Here is a 23,618-nt window from a genome sequence, read left to right as displayed (position 1 = left end):
ATTTTAAATGGTTTCATGACGTCACGTTAACTAACCCTTTACCAAACGGAGCGTTTGACAAAAATATTAGTTAACAATTAGTTTAACGTTTAGTAAATCAAGTAACATTCTTTTTTGACGTGTGGAAAATTTTAAAAATACATGATTTTTAAATTAAGTTTTATAAGAAAACCTTAACTTTTATTAATTGATTCCATGTACTACACGAAATTAATATTGTTTGTATAAAATTTGATGAGTCAACTATCCTATTATTAAAAAATACAAATTGTCTTAGATGGCTGTGAGTCGCTGGATCAAGAGTATTGCAACATGCCAAGATTTTCAATATATCAGTAAACAAAAATCTACAGTTGTATATGTGCCAATGAAGGGACTCCTTAAAGCTTATTTCGGACTACTTTAGTATTTTTGTTGAGTACAACAACAATTTTTGGATTTACCGCACAAAACTCGTTCGTACTCGACTAAAATACTAAAATAGTCCGAACTAGGCCTAAACACCGAGATCCACAACTGCACAGTTAACTGTACATTGACGTGGAAAACAGATGCCATAAAAAAAACTTTAATTCAATTTCAATGTGTATTATTTTTTTTCATTCGCAAACATAGATAAACATAAAATCACATAATCACATATGTTAGGAGTTCAGTGTTTACCAAAACTAATCCAAAAACATTTTTTTTTAATTATTAATAATTTAGTTTTCTCAATAAGATACAAAATATGTATGTCGCGTCTTAAAATATTTTACATTAATAAATTTATTAAACTCTGAACCACCGTTCATGATTGCAACCTGCCAATCACAGTGCGTTCCAATTTCAAACGCTGCCTTGTGATTGGTTGACAAGAGACAAGCACAAAATATGAACGCACGAATCTAGGTCCTTCTAATTAAAAAAGATTTAAACTGAATGCTTTGTTTCAAAGTAAGCAATGCAATCGGGTTTTCCCAATAATTTGAAACACATACATATTTATATTATTTGTAGTACTAGTTCAGGCGCTCTAACCTTCTTACATATCAATTCTATTTCTACGTTAAGGCTTTGAAAATAAAAATGTAAGGGAAAAACATTACAAACAGCAAATATAAATTAATTGAAATCAATAAGAGTGTCTATACTATAGCCATACACGAGGAGTACTGTTTACCAACAAACAAATTAGAAATGAGGGTAGAAAACACATGTCATTTCATTACTTTTTTATTTTAAATTATGTATTGTATTTTTTTATAAAATATATTAACTATGTCTTATTGTTTTAAGCTTATTATTCAAATTTATTTCCATTAATTTATGAATAACTATAAATGACTAGAGATTTATAACCTCATTTTTAATTTGTTTGTTGGTAAAGAGTACTCATAGAGTTTGGCTTTAGTATATTTTTTTTAGTTTTCGGGCTATAAAATCACTATTGTTTATTAATAAAGAAATATGCATTTTATTTATACATTCGCTATATATTTTTTTGACAATATTTGAGTGAATATGAAGTTTCATGCATTAAGAAATATTCGCATATGCAAAGTTATGAAGTCTTAACAACTCTATTGGTCAGAGATCCGGCAAAATAAATATTTATACCTATTAAATATTTTATTGGGGATAAGAAAGCAATGATAGATAATATTCACAATAACACATTGCAAATAGGTTGCCTAGTTAAATTGCGGTAGTAGTTTATTACTCCTACATTTTTCTATCGGTATCAGATATTATGTACAAATAAAAATATCCAACAGAATAAATAATAATATTATTCCTCAGAAAGGTGTTAATTTACTATTGTTTTAAAAACTTTTTTAATAGAAAATATGACTGTATACTGTAAATCTAAAAAATCACAAATATACTAATTACATTCGGCATGGCCATTTAATTACCAATTTTTAATTTGTTACAACGCTTATAAAAATATAAACATCAGTTAAATAATTTTTCCTTATATATTCAAACTTGATTTAATCGTGCCGAAATTATTATTACCCATTGTCTTTTTAATTTTTAATATAATTACATATTTGTTATATCACTACTTCACAATGTCATAATAGTACATTATGATATAAGTGCAGTAATTATTATCAAAGCGCACGCATGTCATACGACGTTTTATAAAATATTTGCGAGGAAACACACTTTCTGAAAATGAATTTGCATACTTGTTTTCCATTAGATGAAATTTTGATGACTTTATACTGATTTGATTTACGCTACCTTTGGAACTTCTAGCGGTGTCGAATTAATAAATTAATTATTTGATATTTGAAAACTAAAACAATACAGCGAAAAGTAAAAACGCACGGCATAATTTTTACTTTTTCTCAAATAGCGAATTTTCTTTTCTTAGGCAAATGCACCAAAAACAGTCAGTATTACTAATAAAGTAAATTAATATATTTGTGTTTCTATTACAGGTTGTTTATTATTGTCAAAATTATTAAAATGAAAGAATTAAATGTTTATTTACTTATTATAAGTTAATTTTATTCATAAAATGTTTGGGATTGTTCTGACATAAAAACTCTTTGCTGATTTTAAAAAATACCGTTTATTTTTAGACGGATGACAAACCGTGCGTTTCACATTAAACTACGACACAATTGTCGTAATGCGATACATTACGATTAACGATATTTAATTTGTAAAATAAGAGACGATTTACCAGCAAATGTATTCCAAATCAAAATATGTATAAATATACTACTGGCGACAAGTTTTTGCACTACTTTTGAAAAATTAGTTTTTTAACATTTTATTTTATATTTTTTTGTACTCGTATAACACAAAGTGAAACAGTATTAATAATAATTAACAATTTACATTATTTTTTCTTATATCTGAGTACAAGTATGCTTAATATCACAGCCCCTGTGGCTGTACACTAGCGTAGACGTTGGTTGAAGATACCTTAGCGCAGACAACACAACTTATTTAATATATAGTAATATTATATAGAGGTAAAGTTTGTGATGTTGTAGGGGACAATTTCTGGATCTATTGAACCTATTTTGAAAAATAACTATCCCACTAACCTACAGCCATACTTGATGTGTACTGTTTACCAACAAACAAATTAAAAATGAGGGTATAAATCACTAGTCATTTCACAACTAATAATAATTATTATTAAATTGTTCTTAAAATAATGAAAATAAATTTGATTAATAAGCTTAGAACAATTAGATATAGTTAATATATTTTGAATAACATTTTATAAACAAACAATGCATAATTTAAAATAAATAAGTTCTACCTTCATTTCTAATTTATTTGTTGGTAAACAGTACTTGAGTAGGGCTGCAGTAAAACGTTTTATACCCATATTCTCACGGGAATAGGAACAGGAACAACGCGGTTAAAGTCACGGGATCGACTAGTAGTATTAAAAAATAAAGCGCGCGTTGTCTGTCTGCTCGCGATTAACTCGAATACAACAGAACGGATTTTCATGCGGTTGCGGTATTATATAGATTGAATCATGAGAAAGGTAAGTGTTACAAATTCCTCGATAACGGGTGGTATTAACATTCATTATTTATGTTATTGTGGAGAGGAGTGTGTGCACTCATATATATTTTTTTATCGCAAGCACAGAAAAATATCACTTGCATGCAATTTTTAATTTCACGATTGACAAAAAATGTTAAACTACCGCCAATAATGATTTTAACATGTAAAAGAGGTGCTGCTTTGTCATTATCGTTAGCTACATAGCCTCAAGATAACTTGGAATAATTTACATAAAAATCTTCAATATATACTGCGCCTGAAAGAGTTAAAACTGAATGTCTGTAACCCGCATTACGAAATTTAAATTTGACTCTAAGATGAACACCTTTAACATTTAGGGGTTAGTTAGGGAAAAGTATTGGAACGCTAAATCGCTTGTCAGATAGTCTGTCAACTAAATTCGTAAATTGACCAGAATTGAGAATGGAATCCAGGCAGGTCGTTTCTTTTCAACTGAGTCACTGTCTCAAATGTCAGTGTACTGCGTAATTCACCTCAGTTTACGCAACAGTCAAGTTATAGCGATGTCTGCGCTTCGTATATGAATGTTATGCCGCCACTACACGACGAACTATCGCTGACCCATCAAATAGTATTTTCATCACGCTATGATCAATAGGAGCAAAGCAGTGAAGGGAAATGTTGGGAAAACGGGAGAAGTTATTCCATTTTTACAGCGATAACACAGTAAAGGCTGGATTAAAGAGTTCCAAGGGCGAAGTCGCGGGCGTCCGTTAGTATTAAAAATGGCATAAAAAGATGGTGGATGTTACCATCGCAACAGGTCTAATTAGGTCAATTTTCATTTACCACATTTTTCACCACATCTAGAAACGTATTGCCATTATAACTGGCCTACTATACTTTGTTGTACGACGTCCAAAGCCCTTGCTGGGCCATCATTGAGGGTTATTGTGATAGCTGATCATGTAGTGCCAACATTAAACTAACGAATTACTTATGATAGGTAGGTATAATTACATTCAATAATACTAAAGAATATACAATTATACATATTACAATAACAATAATTAATCTAAATATAACAAAACACTATACAAAACTAGTGATTACATCTACGTCAAATCTTTGATCGAACCAAGAACACAATAATTGTAACAAATTATTGCGTTTTTGCATTTATTGCTACAGTTGGGAGATTGCTAACTACGTTATTTTACTATTTACGTCAACATCTGTTCAGAGTAACTAATTTTACAATACGAACGGACTTATGGTAAAGGACACCGTTTACAGTTCATATAGTTTGAGGATCTTTTTTATGTATCCAGGCAGTCTATCAATAACAACTCATGTTGTACTTTTTCGAGAGTGAGTGAGAGAGTGGTTTATTAAGAGGCCAGTTTTGCTTATGATATGGACACAGGAACTATTAATAATTTGATTTTTGTAAAAGGATTCTATGTATGAATCCAGAATGCAAACAGCTTGGCAAAAATGTGTAGAAACGGAACTAACTTTTTTTCCCTCTTACAACACTGTTCAACTTGTCAGTTGTTAGTTAGTGTCTATGCTGTCAGATACTAGCTGACGCCGCGCGGTTTCACCCGCGTGGTTTCCGATCCAGTAGGAGTAGGGGGAAAATATATAACCTATAGCCTTCCTCAATAAATAGGCTATCTAACAATAGAAGAATTTTTCTAATCGGACCAGTAGTTCCTGAGATTAGTGCGTTCAATCAAACAAACAAACAAACTCTTCACCTTTATAATATTAGTATAGATTATAATATTAGTGTAGATGTCTGGCAGAATTCGAAGCCAAAATGTTGTTGTCGAATCTGCACAATGTTTGCCGAAGAACGGCTGAGATGATAGGTTTGTATTTATTTTAGTGTACCGTAAATGTAGATCTGAAGTATTTATTTTACAATGTTTACATGTTTTCATGTGATTATTCTGTCGGCTTTGAAGGTTATGTTGCTATGGTTACGTTTACGTTTCACGTATTCGTCATGCCATATTGGCGATAGTTAATTTCAACTCTTTTTTGCCAGGCTATATGTGCCGAGCGATTGACAGTGACATTGTGTCTATGGACCGTAGGTACAATATATTATGTTGTCGATAACGATAATAATTATTTGAAGCTTTTATTTGAAGACTGGCTCAAAATATATGCACAATTGACACGATGTCCTTCATATTGTAATACAGTTACTATAAAGTTTGCCAATTCTACGACTAACCTACATCACACACGCTTGTACGGGTCTTGCGTATCCTGTGTCTTCACGTCCTCTATGGTGCTGCTACAAAACAAACCTAGAAATGAAAAAATATATATATTTAATGATAAAAAAAACAATAAATTAATATCTTGTAAATAACTACATGACAGGTATAATAATTTTTTAGTTAAAACTCGAGAACGGCTGAGTGGATTTATTTTATCTTGGTCTTGAAATGTTTGTGGAGGTATAGGGAAGGTTTAAAAGGTGAGAAAAATTAGAATAATTGCCGGGAATACCATAAAAACCTTTTTCTATATCCCATACAAACGAGTCAATTATAGATCTTAAGGGTAGGGGTAGGGTAGTGGTAAGGTAGGGGTAGGATAGGGGTAGAGTAGTGGTAAGGTAGGGGTAGGATAGGGGTAGGGCATAAGGGGGTAGCCCCATTTATGCATCGATGACAAAGTTAATCTATTATATTATTGAAAGGCTTAGGATTATGTACCAAAAAGGTAAACGAGAACCTATTACTAAGAAACTGCTGTCCGTCCGTCTGTCTGTAACCAGGTCTCATGAAGTGTGACAGACAGTTGAAATTTTCACAGATATTTATTTATCTTGCCATTGTAACAACAAATTTTAAAACACTCTCATACACCAACCGTGATTATTTTGCCGTTTTTATAGATAATGGTATACTGAACCCTTCGTGCGCGAGTCCGACTCGCTCTTGGCCGTTTTTTTTTAATATAGTAGTTCAAAAAGTATTTACCTCGTGACCAGGAGCACAGAAGCAGCGCAGAGTTGTTTCACACGCGGTCTCGGCTATCGGCTCAGGTTGCTGACGTAGAGACTTTTCAGCTCCGTCTTGGGCATGTTTTCGAAGAGAGCTGCACGGTTTTGACCCTCGCCCTTCTTGACCCAATGCCCGTACACGCGGAAAGCACACCCGTCGATCACCTGAAAAAATGTGGATTTTTTCATGAAAATAATTAATATAAAAAATAATTCTGAAACGAAACAAATGGTTCATATGGTGACCGTGAGTGTGTGTGTGAAAAATCATAGTCTAATAAAAATAGCAGCACTTCGCACATCATGCAAGGAGTACGACTTTACAAAGTGTCAGCAAGGCCAGCCGCAACATGGCGCGAGCGTTGAAACGCTTGTGTATAGCTATAATATGATGTGGAACGAGCTCTCACCTTACGCAGCGCGCGCATAGTGTACGGGTCGCGTAACGCGTCGCACAGCGGCACGGCGCGCGTCGACGTGTGCGGCAGATGGCGCAGGCGCACCGCCGCCCGCACCGTCAACATGGCCAGCCGCAACTTGGCGCGAGCGTTGAAACCGCTTGCCTTTATCGCCTGCCATATAAAGTTATATTATTTATGGTGTCTGGATTATTTTAACCAGGCATGTCAACTCATAGACTGTCCAGTACGATCAATGAATCCGCAAAGGATATAATGTTCAGTGCGACGCTACGAGTCATGGACTTTACACAAGCAAGAGATGGATATGTGTTGACTTTACCAGGTTATATATATATACAGGTATATATATATATATATATATATATATATAATATAGCCTACCAAATTTAGTATGTCCATCCCGAAATCCCACTAACGAAGTACCAATTAATAGCCCCCGAAATATACTAACTTACTATTGAGGTATTTCAAGACGACCAAAAATTATTTTCTTTTAAAAAACAAAATACTTTTAAATTAATAATGCCTGGTACTAAAGTTCACTCATTAACAAGTTATCCTTACGACCACTTGCGCTTTTATATCTATAATAAAAAACTTAAAGAAACTTTAACATGCACATGCAAGAACCATGCACTTGGGTTGGACTAAAAAATCAAGTAGCTTTGCCGTTCTGTATTCCACTTTCTGAATATACGCACAGATGCGAATACGCATGATGCTACCTAATTTATTTTGTAATCATTATTCCTGGGATATTAAAGATACTACGCAATCTTTGTAAATAAATTTCAGACTGGCAAAATTACTGAACTCTCTATTCCATCATAACAAAGTATACATTGTCAAGACTTAACTTTGATAACTGTACGTTGGAACTGTATGTTAATGTAAAATATCATTTCTGACAATACTTACAAAGAGACACCAATGTGGATAGCCTATGTGTTATTTGGTAACTACTAGTACCTACTAGTCAACTGAGTTATGAAAATTAGCAATTAATTATTGCTATCGGGTTGCTGAGTACTTAAAATTTCATTAATTGTTTAAGGTTTTGCCTAGACGGCACAATTTATTTTTGGTAAACCAGGTAACTTGGAGCAGACACAGGCATTTGAAACGTTTACAAATAAAACTAAATGTTCAAACTATGTTTGCCAAAATTATGTATCGTTTTCATATTATATTGTAGTAAACATAATAAGTTCCTTTCAAAAATAGTTACCAGAAATTCGAAAATTATGTTACTTTCTAAAAGAAACCACTGAGAAACTTAAATTGTAAAAATACCATCATGAATTAAAACTAATGTAAAATTACCACCACCTCTAAGACATGAAAATATGTTTAGGTAATGTCCATTTTGATCAAGTTGTTGGTAAGTTTCTGATTTGAGAGTGAGTAGTGTATAGCTTGACCAGAACTATAAAATACCTGGATTGAGGGTGCTACGTATTTTTAGCAGTCTGTTCTTAGTATAGTTTGTGGGTCATCTCCTCCCGAGTGAGTGGAGGCTTTGCCTCCTTGCTCTTGTAAATGGCATCTTTGCCTAAGGGTCGGAGCCCGCAGTATGTTTAGTTTCTTTTTTTCCAGCACCATGGCTAGGTATTTTATTTTTGGTCAAATTACATGCATGCTGTAGATATATGTTAGTAAAGAAGAGAACACAAAACATTCATCATTACCATGGCCAACTCGTCGATCCTGGACATTTTGCGGCTGGCGCCCGAGTAGGACTTCTTCAGCGGTGTCATGTCCTGGTCCCATAGCTACCAGGGAACATCATTGTTGAGACACACCAACAAAGCGAACGATTCTATTCGAAGGTCTATAGAATCTCATGGACGATCTCGACAAAGTATAAAACAAAGTCGCCAAGCCCTCTGTATGTAGATTTTAATGATTTTAATTTTCATTACGTTTGGATCTTTTAAACTGCGCAACGGATTATAATATAGTTCAGTATTCACCCTCACCATCCACTTCTAATTATCAATTTAATTTAAATTTAGTTATAGTTCTGACATGATTTAGAAAGAAAGCTACATATTTATATTTTTGGTAACTCTGCTGTATATTATTCATTATATATACTATAAATTACACATATTTGACTAAATTATAAACCATTATATTGTCCATCGTCAACGAGATTTGGTAGAGAACAAATAATAGCCAATATGACTATTATTATTGGCTCATAATTACAATTTTATTAAATCGTCCGCTCTGATGATATGTCACATGCTTGGGAAATCAATGTTCTCAATGATTCCGATATTGATTTATTCATACGTTTTATCAATTACTTGGTTGCTATATAAACGAATGCACATATATATTTAATACAAATTAAAAAATACATAATAATGATAAAACGCATCAATAAATATTTAAGCAGTGTGCAAAAGCTTTAACTACTCGTACTGTAATTTACACTAATTCATAGTGTAGGTAATATTCTTATATATATTCGATAATATATATAATATAATAATTATAATTTATATACTATGCACAAAAATTAAGGGAGCAGAAAAAAAATCCAAATTTTTGGGGGATTTTCAACAGGCTGTAACTTATACAAAAATGGTCGTACAGCAAAAAAATAAAAAGCAAATTGTAGCTCTAAGTGTTTAGTTTTTGGATCTGAGTTTGAAAATTTTTTTTGAAAATATTTTTCGGGTAATCATAAGAAAACCACCAAAAAAAAAATTTTCGAAATTTTTTTGGGTTTTTTTTTTAATCTACCGACGTGGAAAAAATTTTTTCGACTCAACCTCCATATGGACCGGATAGCTTGTTTATTCAGATTTAATTTAGTTTTTTTTAAATCTCGATACGAGCATTTCTATATATATATTATTCACTATAAGCAATTTAGAGTTTCGCTGAAAATGAGACACAGCGATGTTAATCAAGATGAAAATATTAATAAAAAAGCAGAAAATAAAACAGAAATAGAAAAGAGAAGCTTCAATATTAAAGTAAGCCGAAATTTCGACGCCATTTCAACAAAATGAAAGTTTTAGGATCTTAGAAAAACATACTATTAATAAAAAGCGAGAAAAGAAAGTTGACATAGAATGCTCTAAGTGGTATAAATAGTAAGATATTTTCATTCTGCAATCTCACTTAGATTTTGTAGTTAACCTGAATGCCAGAATTAAAGATAAAAGATAGACACGAAATATTTAATTTATTTCTGGAATTCAGATAGTTGCAACTATTTTTATGGTTGATCACAAACTGCTGTCACGTTGACAGAAAGGTTAATTTAAGTTAGATATGTCTAAAACCCTCTAAATAAATAAATTATTATCCGAGTATAACATCAATGTCGATTAACTCAATATTGACCAACTCATCATTTTAACAACACATATTCGGCTCACCGTTGAGCACGAGTCTCCTCTCATAATTAGAAGGGTTAGGCTTTTAGGACTATTAAGTCCACCACGCTCGCCCAATGCGGATTGGCGGACTTCACACACGTAGAGAATTAAGAAAATTCTCTGGTATGCAGGTTTCCTCAAGATGTTTTTTCTTTACAGTTTGAGACATGTGCTATTTAATTTATTAAAATGTACATAACTGTAAAGTTAGAGGTGCATGCCCCTGACCGGATTCGAACCATCACCCTCCAAATCGAAGGCAAAGGTCATTTCCAATGGGCTATTACGGCTCTTATTATTATATTGATAAAAGCCTCCATCTTGCAATCACATAATATAGAAAATATTCTCTTAATTTTTAAAAAGATTATTTATTAGTGTATAATAAACTGTATAACATTCGTTTTTTCATTCAAAGATTACGAGTAACGTCGCCCGTACAATAGTCAAAAATCTCGGCGAAAATTTGCGTATACAATGTGTGATCAACATACTTGTAAGTGCAATATTGCATACTATAGCTTGGCAAATTCGTTGATGACAGTCCCATGATATGCGGGCGACGGGAGGGGAAGAACTGCGCGGGTATGAAGTCGTACGCGCGAGGCAACGCTACCCCCTTCCCGTCCCCCGCGGTCCATTGGGAGTTTTAGAGAATTTGCCAAGCTACAAAAGAAAATATTCTATAGAGAAATTTAATTTAATAATACACTTGGAATGCTTGTATCTAGCACAGCTAAAACTTAAACGACATCTCACCACTGTATTGAAGAACGGATGTAGCAAGGCGTCGTCGATTTCAATCCTTTCAGACGGATCGACGACCAGAAACCGTCTGATCAAGTTCTTAGGATCCTCTGAAAATGATAGAATGATCCTTTAATTTATGTCACTATACAACAAACAAACAAATAAAAATGAGGGTATAAATCACTAGTCATTTCACACCTAATAATAATTATTAATTATAAATAACTTGTATTTAAATTAATGAAAATGAATTTGATTAATAAGCTTAGAACAATTAGATATGGTTAATATATTATATATAACATTTTATAAACAAACAATACATAATTTAAAATGAAAAAGATATGAAATGACATGCGTTTTCTACCTTCATTTCTAATTTCTTTGTTGGTAAACAGTACTCATCAAGAAAGGCTATAGTATAGACCTAGGACGCGTGATATTTGACTATGTTTTCAGAATAGAGAATGAAACAGAATCTGTTATCGCAAGCCGCACGATGAGGCCCAAAAACAAAGCAAACGCCTCTCGCGCGTCACCTCCATGTTGCTATCAGCAAACGTTTTTCATAATTTAGGAATTATACCAAAAATCTTGAATTATTTATTAAATATTATTGGTAATCCAGGAAATAATCTATTTCTATTCAAAATTTCAGCTATATTTTTTCATTTACTTAAACTTTTAACCCCTACATTTAGTAAAACTGTAAAGGGTTATGAAAATGTTATTTTATAATGAAACTTTATGGCAACACAGTGCTATATACTCGTACCCTTAAAATCTGATAGTGGTCTAAGCACGCTAACCTGCATTGGAACAGCGTGGTCCCCTTCTCCTATCAGTTGGAAACTAAATGACTGAAGTACACTATTATTAAAAGTAATAGCCAATACCAGGCGTCTGCTACTAAAACTTAAAATGAAAAATATTCAAAACCATCTTTGCACTATTGCCTTTCTTATAAAACACTTTTTGAGAATATTGGGAAAATATTACTATTGGAAATTTTATGAAGTTCACTTTGCAGAAAATTATTATGTTTGAAATTCAACATTGTACTTGTTTCCTAGTTTTGTTATTTTTGAATTATATTAAAAAATTTGAAATAAAAATGCATACATAAAATATAAGAGCTATTTTGTTACACTATAATACTAAAACTACTATAAACTATAATAGAAATGGAGTTCATACTGACCAGATATATCGACCCATTCAGGGCTTGTGAAAGAGTATTTTCCCTCCATGATGTTCCGTAACATAACCATCTGTTTGCGATGCCAGAACGGGGGACATCCCACAAGCCTGTACAACAGAACTTTAGCTAAGAAAAAATAAATGATATCCATACTAATATTATAAATGCTTAAGTAAGTCTGTCTGTTACCTTTTCACGACTAAATCAGTGAACTGATTTGGATGTGATTTGGTATAAATTGGACCTTGGAACAAAACATAGGCTATTGTTTATCACAAAAAAATGCATGGTTCCCGGGGGATTTGTAAAAAACAGAATTTCACGCGAACGGAGTCGCGGGTGTCCGCTAGTCTAATAAAAATCAGACCATTTATAATATGTATTCTTGAATTATGCGAGTAATATTAGTCAGAATATTTTATTAAGATATGGACGGCTTTAAGGATAAAGACCTCCTCCAACTTTGTCATCATCATCATGTACTTTAGCTTAGAAACCATCGCTAAATTACTAAAGGCACTCTCTCAGTTACCAAAATTTGCCTCGTTGGTTACGATCGATAAGGTCCATAAGTTCGAGTCTTGATTCGCCCTATGAAATATTGGGTTTTTCTTTTTCAACAGAAATTCGTAATAGTAGCCTGGAGTTGGGTACATTATCTCCTAAGGGTTCATTTACACGTGCAGCAACTGCTACCGACGACTGTCGTTGACTGCCGCCTTAACCTCGGCGGTCGATCAACCCGCAGTAAAGCAGCTTTATTGGTCTAAACTCCAAAACCCCTACTACTATAAGAATATAATACTGTCCTGGCCATTAAACACAGGGCGACATTTAAGTCAAAGTCACTGACATAGCTCAGCGAGTCGCGAAGCTGAAGTGGGCAGGCCACATAGTTCGAAGAGCTGATGGACGTTGGGTTGCCAAGGTGTTAGAATGGCGACCCCGCACTGGAAAGCGCAATGTTGCTCGACCCCTCACTAGGTGGACCGAGGGTATCAAGCGGATCGCAGGAAACCGCTGAAAGCTGGCGGTTCGAGACCGTTATGCTTGGAGGTCCATGCAAGAGGCCTATGTCTAGCAGTGGACGTCCATCGGCTGATAATGATGATGATGATGATATTTAAGTTATTTAGGACAGCTTTATTTTCAAAAACGATATTTAAATTACTAACTTAATTACACATTTAGTAGGTATTTTTGTATCAATTTAATGTTAACATGTTTACTGGTATTTTCGACGAAACGATTTAGCACATAGCTGCTAATTCGTTACATGAGTTCGAACGATTTTATTCAAATCAAACATTCCCGAGGCTGGTCAAAAACAGTTTAACTTAATAAATCACATAATCAATTATGTAATTGATTGTTTTGGTTAAAATATTAAACAAGTTAATTTAATTCGAATACAAGATAGCGTGGATGATAAGGTGTCTCTGTTGAGTAATATGACGTAAATACTGGTATCAATTAAGGGAGATAATTATCTGTACAGTAATTATAATTGTTGTTACTTACAAAGTAAACATAATGACTCCACATGCCCATCTGAAAATACAAACAAAGTACAAAATATAGAATATGCTATAAAGAATTGAATATACAAGGTAAGTAATCAATCGAACTAATCTATACTAATATTATAAACAGGTAAGGTTGGTGATTTTGTAGGGATAATCTCTGGATCTACTTAACTAACTTTGAAAATTCTTTTACCACTAGAAAGCCGCGTTATTTGTGAATGTTATAGGCTATATTTTATCCCCGTATTGTCACGGGAACTACGCAAGTGAAATCGCAGAGCGTCGGCTAGTTATATTACAAACGTTACAGTTTGGATGAATTACTTAATTACGCCAGAATATATGGATGGATTTGGCATAAAGATATAATTGGTTTAGTCGGGATTAGATACTGTTTAATTTAAGTACAGTTTTGACAATATTGTGAAATGGTGATAACAAAAACAAGAAACTAGCGGAGTTTCTTGTGGGCTATTTTAGGATCAAGAACTACGCTGTAGTAGACTAGTAAAAAACGTAACTTTAATTTTAGCTTACGACTTTACTGACTTATTAAACCCTGACGTATTAAAAACAAGTCAATTCTGTATCTGTCAAACAGCTGTACCGATTTTGATGGGACTTTCACTGGCAGATGATGTTAAAAGGAGTAACTTGCTAATTATTATTCCGATATTCCTACACAAAAGGATCTACGGATGAAACAGCTCACAAAACAAATTTTCAATTACAACTATTAAAAAAATTGTAGATGCGTAAATACAGCGATGGACAAATAATGTTTTTTATTCGAGGACAAGTCGGCATTTGACTTTTTTATTATACTAATGACAGAAACAAACAGATGTAATAAGTTATGCTCAGTGGTCACTGATCTTCTATAATACTATCCGTCCGTAATAATTAATTAATAAATAAATAATTCTAATAATAATACTAATATCACAGACTAGCAAACGCCGCGCGGTTTCACCCCCAGTCGTTGTAATACGGGGATAAAATAACGCGACTTTCTATTGGAAAAATAATTTTTTAAATATAAAGTAAGGTAAACTTTGTGGTGAGGTTGTAATCTCTGGATCCACTGAACCCATTTTAAAAATCCTTTCAACAATAGAAAGCAGATGTATACATTTTATCCCTGTATTTCCACGGGACCGGGAACTACGCTGGACGTCTGCTAGCCCTTTTATAAAAGTGAATATAGAAATTATATCTTACACATCGACTTCCTTGCCATAGCCGGGTGCGTCTTCGAACATATTGGCTTTCAAAGTTTCGGGCGCCAAATACCCAGGCGTGCCACACAACTCTGAAAAAATGAGTTTTTTATCTATACTAATATTATAAAGCTAAAGAGTTTGTTTGTTTGTTTGATTGATTGAACGCGCTAATCTCAGGAACTACTGGACCGATTTGAAAAATTATTTCAGTGTTAGATAGCCCATTTATCGGCTATATAGGCTATATATTATCCCCGTATTCCTACGGGAACGGGAGCCACGCGGGTGAAACCGCGCGGCGCCAATTAGTCGTTTGTATTCAGAATCACCAGCAGTTTGCAAAGGTTTCCCGCATTAATTTTTAAATTATTAATTTACAAATGCAAGTGTTAGCCAATAAGGACAAAACGATGTGAAACTGCATGTCTCTTCCCCGCATTACATTGAATTACAATTCCAACTATATCTAGTCAATACAGGAGAGTGTTAGCATAGCACTCAGCCCACAAAATCTTTCCGACGTTCCTATAGAGTCTAGACCGTGCGAGTTTTACAAGTGATACATTAGAGAGACATAACAAATCCTTTTTGAACTATAGTGCTCGTCCTTTGAAGTTTTGAAAAATGTTTCTACGGACTATGAGAAATATGAAGCCCTCGGGGCAGAAGTAAATAGGATACAAATAAGGGTTCTATCTCTGTAATACGTACGTTCGGAACCCTAAAATCACCTAACAATAGAGTATTGACACTGATGTGGGTAATACCCTTGGTACTAAGCGATATTGCGCAAAAGCAAATACTTTTCAAGATTGTACACAGTGCAGAGTGCTCGTGTACCAAAGAGTAAAATAAGTCTGTATATATTAAAGGTTAAGTGGGCGGACTTATATGCGATAGGTACTAGGGTTTGCGACCGCCACCATTGTGGTATCCACTAGTAGACAAAGGGTTGTTTTGGCAAAAAAAAAAGAACATTTGCCCTATTTTTTAAATATATGAACAGTTCGACAAAATGCAGACATTCTAAAATGTTACTGAAGTAATCCGACAAGAAGAAAACAAACAACTACTGTTACATAGTAGAATATAGTACTGGACATTGTCTGCTCAATAGACACCTGAAGATAATGAAAATCATAGAGGATCCATCATGTCAACGGTGTGGTGAGGAGACCAGCTATCACTTTATAGCTGAGTGTCCCATGTTCGCGCTGGTAAGATGGGAGTTACTAGGTAAGGATACATTAAATGTAGCAGACCTGACGAATCTCATGATAGCGGATATTGTTAGGTTCACAAAGACTACAGGAAGGTTTGATATTAAGATGGCAGCATTGATGAAAACTGGAGAGTTTATACAGCAACAGCTTGGTACTCCGAGATATTTGGTCCTATTTAATAAATCATGGCTAATATTATAAGTGTTACGTGTTCCTCGGTTGGTGTTAACATTCGTTATTAATCTTCCTAATATTATATACGCGAAAGTTTGTAGGGATGTTTGTTTGGATGTTTGTTACTCTTTAACGCCGCTACTACTGAAGCGGTTTGGCTGAAATTTGAAATGGAAATAGATTTTACTCTGGATTAACACACAGGCTACTTTTTATCCCGAAAAAAATCATGGTTTCCCGAGATTTGCGAAAACTGATGATTTTGATGATATGAATGTTTGTTACTCTTTCACGCCTCGACTACTGAACCGAATTATCTGAAATTTGGTATTGAGATATATTATAGCATGGAGTTTCGCTTGCGCGATGACAAAGCATAGTTGCGTAGTAAACCTATACATTTGCAAAAGCAAGAATGGAAGGTATCAAGTATAAACTGGTTGCGATTAAAGTGTACGCGCGTCTGAAAGCATCAGAGCATAAATGGTTTCATATTTGTATCATCAATAAAAAATAGTAGCAGGTACCAAAAAATATATCAATTTTAAGGACATATTGGTCGTCTATCGAACAACTTAACGGCGTGAATAATTTTGTTGGACAACTTTTTAGTTATGCATTATCGAATTTGAATCTCGTTTGTGATACAATCTACGAGTATGTCCAAATAATTGGATTTGATTGATTCGATTGTTGGGGAAAATCTGCGGGTTGGGAAAAATCTCTATGTTACTATACCTATTAGTTAGTTATCTTGGCAATTTAGTCGGTCAACTTCATCATCATCATCATAACAGCCGATGGACGTCCACTGCATGACATAGGCCTTTTGGAAGGACTATCAAACATCACGATCCTGAGCCGTCTACATCCAGCGAATCCCTGCAACCCGCTTAATACGCATGGTGGGTGGTCGACCAACAAGTGCGAGGTCGCCAAAGCACCTTATGACCCTAAAGTTCATAGGCCAACTTACAATAACTGTATTCGTGCGGGTCTTCTTATACAAAAAAGAAAGGCACGGACCGTAGCAGAAAAATCAATAATCGAGTACGCATCTGAATTAAAAAAAAAATACTGAAAGAGATAAAGTTACAAGTACAGTATAGCTTGTTAAATTAGTGTTTCCTAGTGTCAAAATAATCAATATAAAATATTATCTTACCAAACAGTTTCTCTCCGTCTTTGAGCACCTTAGCGAAACCAAAATCCGTGATTTTCACATTAAGCTGATCGTCAAGTAAAATATTTTCAGGTTTCAGATCACGATGTACTATACTCTTGCGGTGTATGTATCGCACACCCTCCAATACTTGCCTGTAATTACATAAAATTATTACTATTTTCACTCAAACAATAACAATTAATATACACTGCTGGCTTTTTAACTTCAAGGTTAAACAACAGTTAGTAGAACGCCGATTAAAAAAAAAATACAAGCAACAAATACATCAAAAATGCAACAGCTTTATCATAATATATCTGTTCTACTATTCTAAATAGATTTTTTTTTAAATAATTAATTTCTACAGAAAACTAACTTTAATAATTTCAAAATTTTCTTTTCTGACACGTCAATAATTCGTTTTTCTTGATATTTTTTATACAAGATTACACTGTGAGACATTTTAGGGAACAAACACAAGATCTGAACAAGTCAATTAGAATGCTGATACTAGGATAGCATAACCGCGCAAAATGTAATCTACGACTGGTCCATACAGCCGTGTTAACAATAGGCCCAAGAGGGCGTGAAGCTACGTAAAGAATCGTATCGTTCTTTGTGACGACACATAAACAAGTTTACAACAATTGCAAATATAAAATTAATATCAGTCAAATTAATGAGTAGAAAGATTAGGGGGTCACAGTTTGTTCAACAGCAATTGACCTTCATTGCATTATTAAACTAATATTTATCGAACACATCAAATATAGGCAATCATTAGAAAACAAGGCTTTTCCTGTATTTTTGTTATTTTAGTCGTAATACTCGTATATTGCATAACCTGAAATTGGCAATGATACAATATAAATAATAACTTATTCATAACTAACTAGCAGACACCGCGAGGTTTTACCCGCGTGGTTCCCGTTTCTGTAGGAATACGGGGATAAAATATAGCCTATGACACTCACAAATAACATTAAACATACCCTTACTAGTTTTTTTAATATTTTCTACTTATTGATCATTTTGAAGTCAGTGCCAAGCCTGTGTGTTGTTGATTTTAGTTGTTACATTCTTCAAATTGATCAATCTATACTAATATTATAAAGAGGTAAAGTTTGTAAGTTTGTAAGTTTGTCACATTTTTTAAATGGGGTAATCTTCGGAACTACTGGTCCGATTTTAAAAATTCTTTCACCAGTAGAATGCTACATTATCGGGGAGTGCTATAGGCTATATTTTATATTAGTATGATATATATTTGCCGAGTTAACACAGTTTTTGTCATACAGGTCGGACTGAAAATCCTCTTAAACAGACTTATTCGCATGCGCTGCCTTAACTATTGTGTAAAATTGAAATTAATGTATGGAGACTTTATGTATCTTTAAAAGTTCTACAAAAAAGTCCGCGACACCATATATCTATCTTCTATATATTAGCAGATATAGTGCCTTTTGTGTTTTAAAAAATATTAATTTTATATACTTAGGTTTACGTCATTATTTATACAACTAAACTTTAATCCTTATTAAAATAAATTATTTAATAATCACAAGGATATTATGGAGATAAGATTTACCCTTTACAGTATGTTAATTACTTCAATAGTTTCGGAGATAATACAAAATCTCTAAAAGACGCAGAAATTCCGCTATATGACGCCCGGCGCTTTCATTTACGTAGTTCCCGTCCCCGTGTGAATATGGGGATCAAACATAGCCTATGACACTCGCAAATAACGTAGCTTTCTATTGGTAAAACAATTTTCCAAATCGGTCCAGTAGATCCAGAGATTACCTCCTACAACCACACGAACTTTACCTCTTTATATTATTAGCATAGAAGTCTCTATTTCTCTTGGTCATACCACCACTCTCGAAGGACTGGACCGATTTTGCTAAGGGTCTCCTACCCTAAGATAGAGAAGTTGCAGGGTAGGGTAGGGTACGGGTAGGGAAGCGTAGGGGTAGTGTAGGGGTAGGGTAGGTTTAGGGCCGGGTTTATCCTTGTAGTGGTAGGTTAGGGGTAGAGGTAGGGTAGTGGTAGGGTAGAGGTACGGGTAGGATAGGGAAGTGGTAGGGTTTGGGGTAGGGTAGGGGTAGGGTAGGGTAGGGTAGGGTAGGGGTAGTAGGAAAGTTGACATCGAAATTTACGCGGACGAAGTCGCGGGCGTCCGCTAGTAGGCTATAAAAAGAAATACACTCCATATGATCCACACTCCATACTTGCCTACCAAGTAGCGTGCACTTTGTAGATGCAAAAATGCACTGCCTACTCCTAGGAATCATTACACACCTTTATTGCTAGTAATTCCATTTTGTAGAATTCATACATAAAGTGCATACTGTAGTTAAAAATTTTGTGCACACCTACATTTTTACTGGTAAATCATTGTAACAAACTTTAATTTTTTATAAAATCACAAAGGTCTGGCTAACACAAACTCTTATTCATTTACCTCATAATATATCTTGTCTTTTTCTCTGAGAGTGTCACTACAGATGTCAGATAGTCAAAAAGTTCACCATTCTTGCACAGCTCAAACACCAAGAATATGAATGTCTCAGATTCAAACACATCTTGTAATTCAACTGCAAACAATACAAATATTTTAGTTAGACTAAATCTAAATAAATTAGGTCATATCCATACTTAATATTATAAATGTGAAGAGAAGTCTGTTACCTGAATTGATTTTGGTGAAATTTTATATAGAGATAAATTGGACCTTGGATTAGACCATATGCTATAATAAAATAAAATAAATATGCTTGCTACTTTTTAACCCAGAAAAATTCATAATTTCCACAGAATTAAAAGTATTGATTTAACACAAACAGATTCACTGGCATCTGATAGTTGTAAATAAATTCTGAACCAAACTGTCAGTTTTGTTTTTTTTTTGCTCAATAAGGTTCCACTTTAATACAATCATGCTGTGTTTGTTACAGCATTTCTCAAAATAATGCTAGTTTGGAATCTTTATGACTTAAATTATTACTTTATCACTTATAACCTAATATGTAAAATACGTACTAGTATAAATGTAAAATATTAAAAACAATTTGTATTAATGATTCATTGAGTGATTATATTGTTACCGAATAAATGGAATTTGAATAGTATAACAACTCACTCACTAATATAAGGATGTCCAGCCACCATTCGAAGTATGTTAATCTCTTGTTTAGTTGCCTCTCGCATGGTGTGAGTGTCCACCCCATCTGTGGACTCCTGACTGAGATCTATAATCTTGGCAGCATATTCACGCCCCGTTTCCTTTTCTACACATCGCCTGACTGTAGAGCTGATACCCCTAAAATCACACTAATATTATAAAGGTGAATGTTTGCATGTGTGTGTGTATTTTTGTTTATCCTTTGTGCTGTGGCTACTGAAGAGATTTGGCTGAAATTAGAAATGGAAATAGATTTTACTTTGGATTAACACATAGGCTACTTTTCATATCAGAAAAATCCATGGTTTTGGAGGATTTGTGAAAAACTGAAATTACTTACACAAAACTAAGGAGAATTACACATTATAAAATATACTAGCAGATGCTTGCAACATTGTCCATGTGAATTCAGTTTTTAACAAATCCTGCAGGAACCATGTATTTTTCTGGGATAAGTTGCTCTATGACCTCTCCTCTATCTGCTAGTGAAAGTTTTGTTAAAATCAATTCAGCCATTCCACAGATAGCCCAGACAAACAGATAGACAGACATTGATTTTTAAAAAGGCATGTAAATAACCATAAACACTTGTTCAAATGTAGTAATTTTGTAATCACAGACAGACTTAAATTTTTATTTATACATATTCATGATTAACGGAAAAGTGTCACTTTATTGGCACAATATTCAATTTTTTACAAATCCTGTGGGAACCATGGATTTTTCTGGGATAAAAGTAACCTATATATTGGACTATAACCTTCTCTATCTTCCAGTTAAAGTTGCATTCAATTGGTTTAGCCATTTCCAAGATCAGCCAAGACAAGTTGACACAGATAAAATTTTTACAAAAGTGTTTTAATATTGTATAAATAACTACAAGTAGTCATGAAAACACCATTATTTTATTTTAATATTGATTTCCATGTAGTTTATTAGTTTATTTGTTAAAACTCATTGATTTATAAGAATCCCAGTCAGATTTTAAACATTCTTTTTACTAGACAGCTCAAAATTGGAGGAAGTAAACATAGGCATATACAGCGGGTGGGCTGTGCCCATCCAAGAATGGACCCTAGTAGTAGTAGTCTGGTCATAATATGGAATTCTATTAAGATACTAATAATAGACTTGATGTTGGGGGCCAGGCCCACCCTAGGAAGTACTCCTAGATATTCCAATGAAAGTAAATAGGTAATTTATTACAAATTATTTGCATGTGAAACCTCACAATGCTAGTTCATAACATGGTTACTCTAAGTTTTATCATTCAATTAGTATGTGGACTACACCAAGGCCATTGAAAATTTACAAAGTAGTAAAAATCTAAGTAACAATGTTTGTCAAACCGAATTATGCTCTAATTACTCCGCTTAGGACGAAAAGATTGGCACCAGCGCAAAACGCATATCGTCTTTATAATTATTGTTCTACAATAGCTCTTGAAGACTTAAATATAATCTCATACGTACCTTCCAATTATCTCTTTTGGTTCATACTTTGCGTAGAACTCCTTAGCTGCGTCTTTATCTGGTAAATTATCGTCTTCCTCTTCCTTTGCCATACTTATTTTGTCGGTGTTTATTTTATTTTTGTTAACTACACTTGAGAACAAACGATTATTCACAATGACGAAAGGTTATTTGTTATAAACATCTGTCAAACTAGAATACGGGTTTAGCAATTACTCTATCAATTATGTAAGGATATTTTGTTCGGATTATTAAATTACAATTTTATTATTTCTAGAAATTAAAAATAGGTCTATCTACGAAATTTAGGAAATATAAATTTTTAAATTGGGGTCACAAAGGTTGACACTTGACATCACTTGACATCAAATTGACATTTGATATTTGACATATGACATTTGATTTTTTTTTTAATTTGTCCCTAACTTTGGGACAGGCAAAGATCGTTGACCATACAGCCTGTATATGACATTTGATTTGACATTATCGTCTTTGTTTGACAATTTGACATACTTATTACCACAGATTAATAGATACTACGTATCTTCTATACGTGACATCTTTTTTTTTATTCTTTACAAGTTAGCCCTTGAATACAATGAAAAAGTATTCACCCAAATCCCTTTTCAAAAGGGATTGTATTCCCTTTGACATTAAAGATGATTAATCCAAAAAAAAGGATGTGAAAATGCATGAAAATGTTGGACAAAGCAACGCTATTATTTACAGAATATTTTAGAACTAGAGTCAGCGGCAATTTCAAATGGAGATATTTTGATTTAATTTTTAGTTGCTAGGATGGAAGCGAGCTAACTTGTTAGAAGGAGGATGAAAATCCACACTTATTTCGGTTTCTACACGGCATCGTACCGGAAAGCTAAATCGCTTGGCAGTACGTCTTTGCCGGTAGGGTGGTAAATAGCCACGGCCGAAGCCTCCCACCAGCCAAAATATACGTATTTATGCATCGTACACGTCACTCGATCTCATATTGGCTTGTGCCGACGATAGGTGGCGCGACTTGTTTCCGACTTACGATATAAGGTGCTTGTCGTACGGTCGGTGTCAGTATAAGTGTATTATCTATGCTGGTGACGTTTGAGCCGTCCACATTTCTTGTTGTGTAATTCTTTAAGGGTTACTTGGGATAGGCGGAGAGCGTGAAGGTGAGTGGAAAAGGGGAGTGTTCGTGTCAATGGCGCCTTTAAACCTACACACAGCGTTCACAAGTACGTGACTCCACTCAAGTTGGTTGTTCTGACAAATATTGTGAATCATTTGATCGACATTGATTTTCTTATTTTAATATTTTTTCTTATTTCTTGTTTAATTTTAATTAATTATGAATTAATTTTCTTAT

At 33.9% G+C, this 23,618-nt stretch overlaps 1 protein-coding gene across 3 annotated transcripts; it reads right to left on the bottom strand.

Annotated features, from left to right (window-relative positions):
* Positions 1–567: 567 nt before the first annotated feature.
* LOC112049934 (phosphorylase b kinase gamma catalytic chain, skeletal muscle/heart isoform) lies at positions 568–22,623 on the bottom strand. 3 transcript variants are annotated; one of them, XM_052882751.1, is made up of 12 exons: positions 22,259–22,623; positions 20,745–20,924; positions 20,067–20,199; positions 17,600–17,751; positions 15,036–15,126; positions 13,810–13,839; positions 12,289–12,395; positions 11,097–11,194; positions 8,628–8,711; positions 6,928–7,089; positions 6,495–6,682; positions 568–5,813 (listed from the first exon to the last, which is right to left on the bottom strand). In XM_052882751.1, exons 2-11 carry the CDS (start codon positions 20,830–20,832, stop codon positions 6,548–6,550), a joined length of 1,080 nt encoding a protein of 359 aa, XP_052738711.1. In that variant the 5' UTR covers positions 20,833–20,924; positions 22,259–22,623; the 3' UTR covers positions 568–5,813; positions 6,495–6,547. The 3 variants fall into 3 exon arrangements, with proteins under 3 accessions (XP_052738711.1, XP_052738709.1, XP_052738710.1); XM_052882749.1 differs by having other exon boundaries at positions 20,749–20,924; XM_052882750.1 differs by lacking the exon at positions 8,628–8,711 and having other exon boundaries at positions 20,749–20,924.
* Positions 22,624–23,618: the final 995 nt, after the last annotated feature.

This window comes from Bicyclus anynana, chromosome 8 (assembly GCF_947172395.1).
Source record: "Bicyclus anynana chromosome 8, ilBicAnyn1.1, whole genome shotgun sequence".
In the NCBI taxonomy this organism is placed as follows: Eukaryota; Metazoa; Arthropoda; class Insecta; order Lepidoptera; family Nymphalidae; genus Bicyclus; species Bicyclus anynana.
The sequence above is the reverse complement of the archived record's forward strand: the minus strand, read 5'-3'. Positions and strand labels throughout refer to the sequence as shown.

Coding starts and splice junctions, on each gene's coding strand:
- LOC112049934 (XM_052882749.1), bottom strand. CDS start 22,350: ATGGCAAAGGAAGAGGAAGACGATAATTTACCAGATAAAGACGCAGCT. Junction 20,925..22,258: donor CCAAAAGAGATAATTGGAAG/GTACGTATGAGA, acceptor GTGTGATTTTAG/GGGTATCAGCTCTACAGTCA. Junction 11,195..12,288: donor TGAATGGGTCGATATATCTG/GTCAGTATGAAC, acceptor TATCATTTTCAG/AGGATCCTAAGAACTTGATC.